This window comes from Acanthaster planci, linkage group LG05 (genome assembly GCF_054643075.1).
Source record: "Acanthaster planci isolate LZ-2023a linkage group LG05, COTS_SCS, whole genome shotgun sequence".
Taxonomy (NCBI): Eukaryota; Metazoa; Echinodermata; class Asteroidea; order Valvatida; family Acanthasteridae; genus Acanthaster; species Acanthaster planci.
The window spans coordinates 14,046,958-14,060,430 of record NC_141781.1 but is presented as its reverse complement, the minus strand read 5'-3'; the positions used below and the strand labels follow the sequence as shown (position 1 = coordinate 14,060,430).

The following is a 13,473-nucleotide window of genomic DNA, read 5'->3' as shown; positions in this document are numbered from 1 at the left end:
GCTCAGTGTTTTACACTCCAACCTCATCAATTTCTTTTAATACCAACCTTCAAAATGCACCTTTGTGCCTCAATTAATCTTCTTTTCAAGTTTAATGTCACAATATCCGAAGGTATTTTTCCACCTTTTCAGGTTTTTATACAAATGACGAATATCTCCATGTTAATGAGCAAAACTGTGATGTCATCCAAGGATGAAAGCCTTAACTGCTTTGTACACAAATCCTGCAGTTTAGACTTTACTGGACTCAGGTTTCACTTCTTTATTGATGCTATGTGCATGGCAACAAGAGAGCATGAATAACTCGCTCAAAAATGTTTTCAGTGAGTAACCTCTGCATTCACAATTTGAAACACCTACATGTATGTACACAAGTGTTCCGTAGATGACTTCAAGCAACAGCTCCCTCAGTTGTCCAGGAAAGCATGAATAATTTTAACTATTTAAAAACAAGTTGTTTTCGATACATTTGATAAAATAGGATTGCAGAAGGGTTTTCATACAATAGAAGAAGATGCAAAGTTGAAGAAAATTTGTGTTAAAGAAAAATACGTCCCGGCTACCCATTTTTAATGGGAGGTCCGTGGGACTACACCGATAACCTTGTACTATCAGGAGAGATACCAATAGATAACAAAGGATAGGGACGTAGCAATTCCCTTGTTATATTAAAGCAGAATGTTATATTAACTGTGTTCTCATGACTGAGGTTTGATTTTATTTGTCTGAACCCTAACAGAGTCGGGAAGGGGGGAGGATTAGAATCTGCCCCTCCTTATGTTCCAATCTCTTCACAGTGCATTTTTACACACCAAGCCTTAAGGAAATTTTCTAGTAATATCTTCCAGTTATTTTTATTCAAATTTGGTGAAAATCAGAAATATTCGTTTCTCGTGCTGCACTTATTTTTTCACGAGAGCTCATCAGCCAAAAATGTGAACTTTCCCCACAGATGTGCATGCAAGCCAACACAAACGCGGCCCTCAAATGACAGAAACGATAAGCCCCCATATCAGATGAAATTGACGCTTCCCCTCTGTACTGATGAGTGTGTCTATACACATGTCAAGTCTAAAAAAGATTGGGCAGAGGAAAGCCGAGTTTAAAATGGGGAGAGGGGATGAAATGGTCAGAAAAAAATATTCTATGAAATTGTCTGGGAAAAAAACAGCTATTCTCAGGCTAAATATTTGTTTTTCAATTGCCAAATTTTCCAAAAGATTTTTGTACAGCACCTTCGCCTGTGAATTCAGTGTAACTCATTTCTCTGAAGACATCAGAAGAAACAACAAAACCAACATAAAATCCTCCCCTACAGAAATGTGGGTAGGGTCTGCTATTGAATACCTACCCCAAACAGTCGCCAAATATGCAAATTCCTTTGCGTCTGATTCAATTCGCTAAATCTTCTGATCTACAGTAGTGCGCCCTCATGTCCCATGACGCATACCGGAATGGCTGCCATGTTCGTCCTTCTTTTCCGGTATAAAAACCGTCCCAGCCAAAAGTGGTGAAGGATGGGCGGGAGCCGACTGTTTGGGGTAGGCATTCAATAGCAGACCTAACCCACATTGCTGTGGGGGAGGAGTCTTCTGCTTTCAACATACCCCAAACAGTCGCTCAATGTGCAGAGGAGCACCGAGCCCTTGGAGGGGGGTGTGGCGAGGACGCACTACATAATGAGAATGCCAGAGGAATAAGAAATTGTCAAAATTGATTGCGGACTCATCACATAATGGAGTTGTTATGTCGTTCTAGTGGTGGGCTGCTTCGATGAGGAACCCTTCTGTATTAATGTGGCCGATGTTAGGACCGTTCTGCCATGTGCGGAGTCCTTTTGTAGAACTTCGGTGAGGTAGCATGTGGTGAGGGTAGATAGGGTCTTCCAGCATGCTGCCTTACATATTTCCTCCATTGGTATGCCCCTGAAGTAGATACTAGATGTGGAAACTGCTCGGATATCATGAGCCCTGATGAGGCGTCGTGTTTCATTGTCCACAAAGTTTGGCCATCTGGGTAAGCAAACTTGATGGCTGAAACTGCCCATCCGGCTACAGTGTCTCTGGTCACAGCTCGGTGAGGTTTTATTTTGGTGATGAAAAGCTGCAAAGTTGTACCTCCGAGTTTCTTGGTTTTGGTTAAGTACCATTTAAGAGTCCTCACTGGGCACCATGGTTTGTCATCGGGAGTCCCACTTTGTGTTTGCTGATGTCTGGTACAAAAATGTCAGGAGGACCAGCAAGCAGTTGGTAGACAACTGACAAGTTCCATGAAGGAATCAGTCTCTTAGTTGGGGGACGCTCAAGAAACATTCCCCGGAGTAGAGGTTTAAGAGCAGTATTGTCGGACACACTCAACCCATCTGGAAAGCCATCGTGTATAGCTGCAATGCCTGACCGGTAGTTACGGATAGTTGAAACCTGGAGATCTGATTTGAACAGGTGCATGAAGTAGTCGAGTACAGAGGTCACAGAAACTTCGGCTGGAGACAAACCTCGCTCTGAACACCACAAAGTAAAAGGTCATAATCTGGAGTCAATAGATGCTGCGTGTAGACTGGTGTCGACTCTTCAAGGCCATTTCAACAGCTTCATCAGAAAGTCCTGCTGATCTGAAGGACTGCTTAATAATAGCCAACAGGTCAAGCGTAGTGACATCAGATGAGGGTGAAGCACGCCCGACTTCGGCTGATGTAGCAGGTCCGGCCTGTCAGGAAGGATCACCTGTACCTGGGTGAGAAGTCTTGTCAAACGAGGGAACCATGGCTGGTGTGGCCAAAAGGGGGCGATGAGAAGGACGCGGCAACGTTCCCTTTCGATCTTGGAGAGAACTGACAGTATTAGGGATACTGGAGGGAAGGCGTACGCTGACATCCATTCCCAATTGATTTGAAGATTGTTCGTTGCCCAGGCTTGCGGGTGGTAAAATCTGGTGCAGAACACTTGCAGTTGGGCATTTTCTGCTGAGGCAAAAAGATTGATGTTCGGTTTCTCTATTTCGGTGAAGATCTGCTCGACTACACTGGCGTGCAATGTCCACTCCGTGGGATGTAGCTTTCCCCGAGAGAGAACATCTGCTATGGAGTTGTCGACACCAGGAATAGGAGTCGCCTGGAGGTGGATGCCATAATCCTGGGCCCAAAAGGAATATCTTTCTTGTCAGGAGGCATAGACAGGGAGAATGTGTGCCTCCCCGGCGGTTGATGTATGACACCACTGTGGAGTTGTCCGAGTGGACGAGGACTCATTTGCCTGTAATGCTTGGGCGGAAAGCTTTCAGTGCATTGAATACGGCTAGAAGATCCAGTATATTGATGTGATTCCCTTGGAGCTGGAGGTCCCATGTTCCCAATGCTTGAAGCGGTGGTAGGGAGGCTCCCCAGCCCAGATGAGAAGCGTCCGATGTTATGGTTATTTCCGGGTTCACCTTGGGGAAGGGGAACTCTGAGAGAGAGGTGCTCCTTCACCAACCACGACTGAAGATGGGGGCGGATGAAGTCTGATATGGGGACCTGGAGATTGATTAAGTCCCATTTTGGCCTGTAAAGCGCTAAGAGATGAAGTTGCAGTGGGCGCGTGTACAGCCTGCAGAGGGGAATGAGGTCCACCATGCTGGCCATCAAGCCTAGGAGATGGAGCCAGGCGCGGGCCTGAGCAGACCGCTCAGTAGAAAAGACTTTCGCGCAGTGAAGAAGATTGTTGATGCATTCGGTCGTCGGTAGGATTATGCCTCGTTGAAGGTTGATAGATGCCCCTAGATATGTCGGGTATTGAGTTGGGGTGAGATTCGACTTCTCGTGGTTGATGATGAAGCCCCGCCAATTTGTGATGTTGCAAGTAAGGCGAGTACAAACCTCTGCTTCATTGAACGATCTGCCGACGATCAGCCAGTCGTCCAGGTACTGAAATAGCATGACGTCCCACTTTCGAAGGTGAGCAGCGACTATCTTTGCGACCCTCGAGAACACTCTCTGTGAAGTGGACAGGCCGAAAGGAGAGCCGTTGATTCGAATTCCTGTTGTACAGGAAGTGTACATGTAGGTATTCATAGCTTTGAGGGTGAATCAGAATGTGGAGGTAGGCGTCTTTCAAGTCTATCGAAGAGGCCCAGCATGGAAACTGTAGAGATTGGGTGATCGTCCGAAGGGTCTCCATGCAGAATTTCTTCGCGCAGATACAGCAGTGCAGAGGTTTGAGGTTGATAATAGGACACCAGCTGTTGAGTTCTTTCTTTCGAGTGAGAAAGAATGTTGAGATGAAGCCTTTGTTTGTTTGAGATTTGGGAACCTGGCAGATAGCATGTTTCCGAAGGAGAGAGTCCATCTCGGACTCCCGTGCCTGTTGTTTGTTTTTGCCGGTAGGAACTGGAGTCGGAAGGAGGATAGGTACAGACGGAGGGGTGCTCGTGAATTCGAAGGCATATCCCTAGCGAATGGTTGTGAACACCCAGCTGTCCGATGTGAATTTCTCCCAACACCGACAAGTCTAAGATCGCGGGTGGAGTCAAATCTGAATAGTCAATGACGCCTACCCCCTGGAGGTTGGGGGTAACGCAATCGGTAGTTCTTCCTTTGAAGCCCCTCTGGGGTGGCTTGGTAGGCTGAGAGGAGGATGGACGGCCATGATTCCTCTGGTGACTGGGTTGACGAAAGGAACCATATTAAACTCTCCTGCCGGGGGGGTCTGAAGGGCCCAGCCCTGTGATCATCGGGACAAGATTGGCAAGGTGGTGCCACCGGTGGAAGGTCACGGAAGGTAAGTTTACGTTTTGTGTCAATACATTTAACTTCAGACTCCATCATCTCCATGAACTTCCCTGCAAAAAGGTTTTTACCATAAAGAGGAAGATCCTGAAGTTTTGACTTGATTCTCTCGTAGGGAATGTTCTTGGCGTCTAAAGCATTGGATCTACGTGCAGAAGTGGCTAGATCGTAGATCCAAATGAACTGCTCGAAGATAGAGTTGACACTCTCATCGCACGCTTGAAGTGCGACAGCTGCCAGGTCAGGGGTAACTGGTGAATCTTCGTCACACGCTAGGGCCAAATACTCAGAGAGGAGTGCCGTAAATGTGATGCAGCGAAGGCCATGTCGTGAGGCTTTGTCGAGTTTAGCAAGAGTAGACTCGACAAAATACTTATCCTTGTCTTTAAATGGAGACTTTCCTGTAGGTTTGTGAGAGTCAGAAGAAAGTTTATCTTTAGCCTCCATTGGAATCTCAGGGACAGAGAGGACATTATCAGAGTCCTCCCTGGCAAACTGGAAATAAGTCGAAGCCCTGGGTGGGTATGGATGCCATTGTTAGCACCGGCGAGAACTTCAACATCTCAAAAAAATCAGCATTGATGCCTTAACCTAGCAGGATGGGGCTTGAAGGCAGCATGTGAAGAGGCCTCAGCTGTAGACTGATTGGAAGGCAGGCCTAATATGTGGATCATATCCTTCTGAAGAAGACGGAGCCGTGCCTCAGGAGGGTTAACGTTGGCTGCAGAGGAGATATCCTCATCTTCAGAGGGCGTATCCCGCTTGATCCGAGGAAGGAGGAACATCATCATGTCTTGTTGGGTGGCCAGGGGCCAGAGCAGGAGGTAAGTTGTAGTCTGTGCCGGAACCTGAATAAGTTGAAGGGGTGAAACCATCATATGAAGAGCGGATTGCCGATGAACGCAGGTTCAGATGCGGATTCGGACCCAGATGCGGGTGTATTCACGTGCAGATGCAGATCCGGATCACATCGCAGTCGCCGCGGGAGCAGAGGTGGGCTCTAGACGGCTGGCTATAGAAGAGAGCTTCTCTGAGAGCATGCAGACTGCTGACATGATGACGGCCGATGTGTCCTCCTTCTGCAAGGAGTGAAACTTCTTCCGCTTTAATAGAACCTGTAGACGAAGACGAACAATGTTTGCGTTTCTTGCATACGGGTGAACTGGTTTGTAGAGCCAGCGGTCGACGCCTGGTGAGTTGGGGCATCGGAGGCCTGCCCAGGCTGCAGTAAAGATACAGCAGGATGGGGCTGGTGAACTGCAAGGGTAGAAGCAGTCTTCTTAGAAAGGCCCAAGAGGACGCCGGAAGATGGGGTTGACATACGGAGGTCGAAAACCCCGACGGCGCAGGAGGCCGGTGGGCTCTGTTGTCACGGGCGCGGGTGGTGATGAACCTGCAAGGCCCGGTATTGTCCTTGCAGGTAGCACACGGAGGGGCAGTGTTGTGTTGTCTTGTGGAGCGTCAGCGTCTGTCATGGCCGAGTGCCCCGATTGAAAGGGTGCCTGAAGACAATGGCACCAGGAGTGTTGCGGCCGGTGTAGCCAGTGTTGGCGGCGTGGGGCCGCTCCAGCGCGTAGACTAGTGAGCCATGCCAATGTCGGTGTTGCCCACGGTAGCTTTTCACCTGGCGTCACCCGTTCAAACACTTCGGGACTGGGACACAGAAGTGTTGCTTGCGCCCAGACCCAGCAAGTGGGGGGATCTCAACCCCGAGTGCAGCACCACTCTGCACTATTGTTGACTGCGATGCTTCGGTGTTACGTTGGGGAACTGACCATACGGATATCGCACACACTGCAGCCCTTGAAGTGTGGCCTGGGCTAACCCTGAACTGAACCAAAGATGGTATTGCCAGCAGGGATTAGCAGCAGGATCACAAGTTTAGCAAGATGCTACTCGATATTCCGCAGACCGACTCCTGTTAGTCTATAGGGGGAATGTGGGGTCGCGAAATTCCGAACGCTCGCACTTCCTCGCGAACCCCCACAAACCCAGGGTTGCCCCGTTGACCCTATAAATATACCAAGGAAAGAGGGGGACTGCGGTATCCGATCGTTCGCACCGCCTTGCGGAACCCCAACGATCCCAGGGTCACCCCGTTGACCCTATGTATCGCTTGGTAAAAACAGCATAGAGTCAACGATCTATAAAATGCACACACACGTAAAGAGAAAATATACCACCAAAACAAGAAAATGTACACATAAACTGAGAAATATAGAATGTACGTTTACTACAATACGTTACGGTTGGATCAGAATGTCACAAAGGTGTGTAGCGAAACGGAAACTCGATAAACTCGAGATGTCAAAAAGATGCGTCCGTTTAGAATCACGCTAGGGAATAGAAGGACTAACATGGTGGCCATTCCGCTATGCGTCATGGGACATGAGGGTGCACTTCGGTTGATCAGAAGATTTAGCAAATTGAATCAGACGCAAAGGAATTTGCATATTTAGCGACTTTTTGGGGTCGGTTGCAAGCAGAAGACTACACAATCTGTTCATTACTTCTAACATCGCCCCAAGGTCTGTGAAAGAATCTAGCACTACTTACCCACACATCTTCATCCACAAAACTGATTCTTCAAGATGGCAGACCACTGAAACTGCAGCACTGAAAGAAAGAAGGGAATAAAAAATTGAATAAGCAATTAAATGCAATCATTGATGTTCGTAAATAACTCCAGAAACACGACAAATGGCTCAAACAAAAATCTTCAAATTTACCCTGTACCCTGCCATGTGTGACTACTATGCATGATATTTATACTGCGACTAGAGTAAGGATTGGTCTCTCAATCCTGGATGGTGTCAGGCTCATGTCCACCTGCTTTTTTTGTTGCTAAAGCCAGAACTAGGATTGGTCACTCAAGCCTAGATGGTTTCAGGCTCAAGTCCATCTGCTGGCTGTAGGAACAACCAAGAACAGATATGACCCCTTTCCATCGTTAGTACAGAATACTACTATGCAGCTCTAATTGATCCCACTGGAACCAGTATCCCTTGGTCACACCATCCACATCACCTACAGTTGACAACTCTGGCTTTTGGCCTGTTTCCTTCCACCTCAGGACAGGAGCAAGCAATGGATCTGCCTGTTGGGCCTTCCTCAAGTCGTCAGTATTCCAGCTAGGCACATGGATGATTTTACATTGCTTTGAAGAAGTGGGGTATCGAGACAAGGCATCCACATTCCCATGTTTGGTACCGGCCGATGGACAATCTCAAAATCGTAGGCACTCAAAAACTCTATCCACCTGCCTATCTACCCTTCCGGTTCTTTGAAGTTATACAACCACCTTAAGGACCCATGATCCGTACAGAGGGTAAAATGGTTTCCATAGAGGTAGTTTTTAAAATGACACACATAAGTGACAACAGCCAGAAGTTCTTTCCGTGTGACACGATACTGCCTTTCTGCCTTGCGCAGAGTTTTACTTGCATAACAGACCACCTTTTCTTTGCCATCATGTACCTAGGAAAGAACCGTTCCAATTCCCTGGTTACAGGCATCAGTATCCAATAAAAAAGGCTTGGTGAAATCCGGATAGGCCACAACAGGACTAGTGGTGAGGAATGTCTTCAGCTGCTGGAAGGCCTGCTCACACTCAGCAGTCCAGATAAACTTGGAATTTTTCTGCGTCAGATGATGGAGAGGAGAGGCAATCCGAGCAAACCCAGCAACAAACTCACGATAATATGAGCATAGATCCAAAAAGCTTCTGACGTCAGACACACTACAAGGGGTGGGCCAGTCTCCAACCTTCAGAACTTTAGCTGGATCAGTTGCTATGCCAACAGCTGAAACTACATGCCCCAGATAAAGAACTTCAGAATGAGCTAGGAAACATTTGTTCGGCTTCATTTTTAATCCAACATTCTGCAATGCAGTAAACACCTGTGACAATCGTTCCAGATGTTCTTCAAACATTTTGAAAGAGATGAAAACGTCATTTAAATATATGAGACAGATCTTCCAATGCAGGCCATGAAGGACAACTTCCATCAATCTCTTGAAAGTGCTGGACGCATTAGAAAGACCAAAGGGGAGGACATTGAACTCAAATAACCCAGCTCCTGTAGTAAATGCTGTCTTGTCTCTATCATCAGGATGGACCTCAGTCTGCCAATAGCCAGATGCCAGATCTAAAGTTGAAAACCAGCAGGAATCAGCTAAGGCATCTAAGCTATCATCAATATGGGGTAAAGGGTAAACATCCTTCTTGGTGACCTGGTTAAGACGTCTATAATCAATGCAGAACCTCCACGTCCCATCCTTCTTTTTGACCAAAACTACATGGAAGCCCATGGACTATGCGAAGTTCGAATCACGTCTTGCTTGAGCATGTCATCTACTTGCTTCTGAGCATCTGCCCGCTGACTATATGGGAGAAGTCTAGCCGGTTGTTTAATGGGCTGAGCATCCCATGTCAATGCGACAATAAAACTGGTTGGTCCTCCCAAGTTTACCATCTTCTCCCACAAAGGCTTCTTGATGCTTCACCAACAGTTGACCCAAGGAATCATGTTGTGCAGTCGTCAACCCTTTAGCACTTCTATGAAGGAGATCTACAAGGGATGGACTCAACACGGTAGATGGGGATGATCTAATTTCAGACACCTCTGGTGAAACTTCAGTGGCGTGATGCACAAGGTTAATGTTGGTTCCCCTGTATATAATGAGATCTGAGGGGGTTGGGTTAATAACTCGCAACGGAATAATAATGTTTGTGGATTTACTAATGTTCTACCTAACACAATTCCCGTCTTATTTTGACACTGTGGGGTGGTTTCAAAAATCCCACAATCGGGCAGAATTCCCTCACATGTACATTACCAGGCAAAATAACTTCAGTTTCTGAAAGGACTGTAGTTGTCTCTGCCACACTCACTCGACAGCATTTAGGGTTATCGACTTCCTTGAGTAAAGTAATGTCATTGTTATTAATAGACAATTTAAATTTTGCAAAATCAACGACGGCATAGTATGTCTCAAGAAAATACATGTATGAGCCCAAAATACTGGGCTGTGTAACATCAGCAATGACAACATCATGGTGCAATCGCATAGAACCTATACGTAGTGTAATTTTGGCTTCACCATATGGTAAGTGCATTTCCCCCAGCAGTCACCAAAGGTGTCGGATGAGGTCAAACTGTCCGTTTAACCTCCTCTGGAAATACGTTCTACACACTAGAGTGAATAATTGTATGTGACGAACCAGAATCAAGTAAAAATCTGACATCACAGTTATAAATCTTAGCATCAATGTACATTGATTGTCCCCCAGAAAAATAATCGCTTTGGGCCCGAGTATCATTTTCCGACTGAGAATTGGCCCCTATCCCAGTCGAAGTTCGTTTTCCTGCTTGGACTGCCCTCGATTATCATACCCTCTTGGGTTAGTGCCGGTAGTTGATATTTAATGTTTCACTCTGTGGACAGTTTGCCTTGAAGTGCCCTTTTCCGTTACAATTCTAACAAACAAAGTCCCGGGATCTTTCACGATATTGACATAACATTTCAAACATTTTTGTAAGCTGCTCAATCTTTTTGTTCATCTCTTCGAACCGACTCTGCATATCAGCACAAGCGTGGATCGAGGAAGGACTTTTGTCTTCGTCAGAAGGTGGCCCTACAGTTCTTACTGCAGGTTGCACACCAACATTTTTATCCTCCAATGAAATCAGAATTTCTTCTTCCATGGCAAAAGTGAGTGCATTATCTAATGTCTGCGGCTTTTTGCGTCTCACTTGAAGCCGAGTGTTGCGAGAATCTAGGGCTTCTCAAAATTGATCTTTGGCAATATCATCCTTTACTGCTTGAGGAATGGAGGGATATGCTCGGTTGGTCAGTCTACCAATTGCCCCAGCTAATTCAGATAAATTTTCACTCGATTTACGCACCCTAACTGGACCTTGTACAAATCTGTTTGTTTGCTTCCATCAAATTGATTCTGTAACGCCTTGACAACGACGGAATACTTGGTATGATCTTCAACAGGCAAGTCTGTATAAACATGTAAAGCAGCACCTCTAAGTCTCACTGCTAGGAATGTACATTTCTGACTTTCAGACCAGCCATTAATGTTACTGCATAATTTAAAATTAGTCAGCCAGTTCTCTAAACTGACAGATTGTCCATTATAAGGTTCAGGCATAACCACTGGTTTTGGTTCTCCCAAACCGTATTACCACAACTATCAATGTTAGAATGGTACGAAGGTGGTGGGGTGCGTACTTCGTCAAAGTACGGGGTGGACGAGCTAACTGGACTTGGTATTAGGCTACCTAATTCAGGATCTGTATCCAACGCAACCTTTTTGTACGAGGTGGCAACTCGATAGACTGTGTAGACTGATCTACCTTAAACGAATGTCTTACTGATGGGCTAAACTCATAACATAAAAATGACTCCCTTTTGGTGGAGCCAGCCTTGAGTTTGGGTGTGGAGGGCAGGTTTGGAGAGGAAGCCGCATGGGAGTCACAAGAAAATGCCTCTGTACCAGTCACCAAAGAACCCTAAGTTGCACCATAAGCCAAATCAATCTCATTTTCCAATGCCTTGATGGTATCTTTCAAAAACTTACGTTCTTTGTCTTGTGCTTGCCAATTTATAGATTACCACCTTCAGCCATTTTTAGTTGAAATTAGACCGGTGTTATTTATTTATTATTATTATTAACATTATTAGTATTATTTTAAATTACCACAATTTTTAAACAATACGCCAATTACTAACAAACATACTTTGGTGCAAAGTGTAAGTGTATATACAATCTTTATCATCCAAACTCACGAATCAATCTGCATCAGACACAATCTCGGTGAAAAAAAAAAAGGGCGAGCACAGTTGATTTAAGCAAGCAACAATAGTGAAAGAAACTAATATTCAGTTAAAATTACCCCGGCCAAAAATTGAAAATGAAATCCTATAGTTAATTTATGCATTCTGTCCAGCAATTATAATTATGAGTGAAGATATGGCACTATGAACTTTCAACATCGTGAAAATGCAGTTTTATCATTAAATCACCGTGAAATTTTTGTCAAGGCAATGTAAGCCCGTTTTCACGGTGGAAAGTTGATCAGCTTGGGAGCGGATTAGCTCACAGCAGTTTCACGGACTTTTCACGTCAACATCTTGGTAGCTTATGGTCCTATTGTTATTCATAACGGTACACCAGTCCAGCTTCCCACCGTGGAAGGTGTGAAAACAGCGGATTAACTGTCGAAGCGTAGTAAAAGATTAGTGTGATGGACAGCCAGGAATTAGCGCAGCAGTTACCAACAAAAGGAGCGATTGAATACCCCTGTTTAGGTCTGTGCCTCCTGGAACCAGCGGAAACCTTGCATGAAGCAATATATAAAATTCCACGAAACTTGGTGTTAGATGTCACAACACCCCCCCCTTGACCACATACCAGAAGACATAGACGAGTATTTCCAACTTTTGTGGGCAAAAGGCACATTGAGTGGTGAAGTTACCACAACGAATTATGGAATTGCCAAAAGACTGTGAAACTGTATACAAAGTGGTGGAATAACAAAGCCGACAATGTAGCATCAGAGCGAGCGAGGATAGCAACGGCGTGTACATCATTGTCCAATCCAGCATCGTGCATGGACAGGGTTTGCACGTAACGTTTTTCTCACTTGCCAGCTGGACCAGCAGTGATGGCTTTTTACTACCCCATAAGCAGAATTTTCACTAGTCCGCGTCTTCCCCCAAATTTCAACATTCTTTTTGGCACCAGTGTTTTCTGCTCCAACATCATGCATAACAGTATGCACTCGGTGCTGACTGTTGTTTAATTGTCGATGAGTAATCATAAATGGCCATGGGAATTATGAATTTCCAGAATATTCATGAGTATAACTCTACTCAAGCAAATTAAATATAAATCACAGATATGCCAGAAAATAGAAATAAATGTTTCTGTGAGGTGACATAATTTGTGGGGAGTCATTTTGCTGAAGTCCCTACAATGTTCTCATTCAGCTACAGGCCATGAAGTAGTGTATGAACAACCTGGCCGGGGTTACAAGTACATTGCAAGGATGCGAACATTGTGATTGGGGTGTTCAGTGTACATTTACACCTGTCACCACCACAGTAAGAAGACAGGTAATGGTACTTTTTATGAGGGATTCAGATAATGGGTCCGTAAAGCATTTATAGGATTAGCCCCGCCGCAAAGTTAATGAGGAAGGCCCCCTAGATGGGCTCACTGCATTTTCACGGTGTTTTCACTTGACCTCAAGGTGTCGGCAAGGGGTCACATCCGGGATTATTTTCACGGTGTTTTCACAATGTGAACTGCCATGAAGTTGCAGTGAAAAAACAATTTCACAGTGAAACTACAAATTAACTGCAAATTCATGGTGCTGAAATTCATAGTGTGGATGATACCCCAAACACAAAAGTGCCACAGTGGTCCTGCAAGCCAGGCCCTTTCCCTTGCAATTTAAAAGCCCGAGCTCCACCGGTACATTTTCAGGCCCGCAACACCCCAGGTGATGACAAGGTGGTACAATGTCCAGGCAACCATCCAATATCAACCCAAACTGTCTCAGGTTCACATCACTAGATTGGCAGTTAGTGTATAGTTTTGTAACAACCAATCCCACCGCTGCCGCCAAATGTAGCGTGGGTGGGCAACAGCAAATGAGAAAAGACACTAAAACGAGACTTTGCCAGCCATTAAC

At 45.5% G+C, this 13,473-nt stretch overlaps 1 protein-coding gene across 8 annotated transcripts in view; it reads right to left on the bottom strand.

Moving 5' to 3' along the window:
• The window catches only part of LOC110977307 (uncharacterized), a 37,258-nt gene that overhangs the window by 4,346 nt on the left and 19,439 nt on the right, over nucleotides 1-13,473 (bottom strand). For all 8 annotated transcript variants that reach the window (XR_015425194.1, XR_002597941.2, XM_087136663.1 and 5 more), the window contains one exon: nucleotides 7,319-7,378. Coding sequence is in view for 1 of the 8 variants with exons in the window: in XM_087136667.1 (XP_086992793.1) it covers nucleotides 7,319-7,378 (60 nt within the window). In the remaining 7 variants the exon portion in view is untranslated. The remainder of the gene's footprint in view (nucleotides 1-7,318; nucleotides 7,379-13,473) is intronic.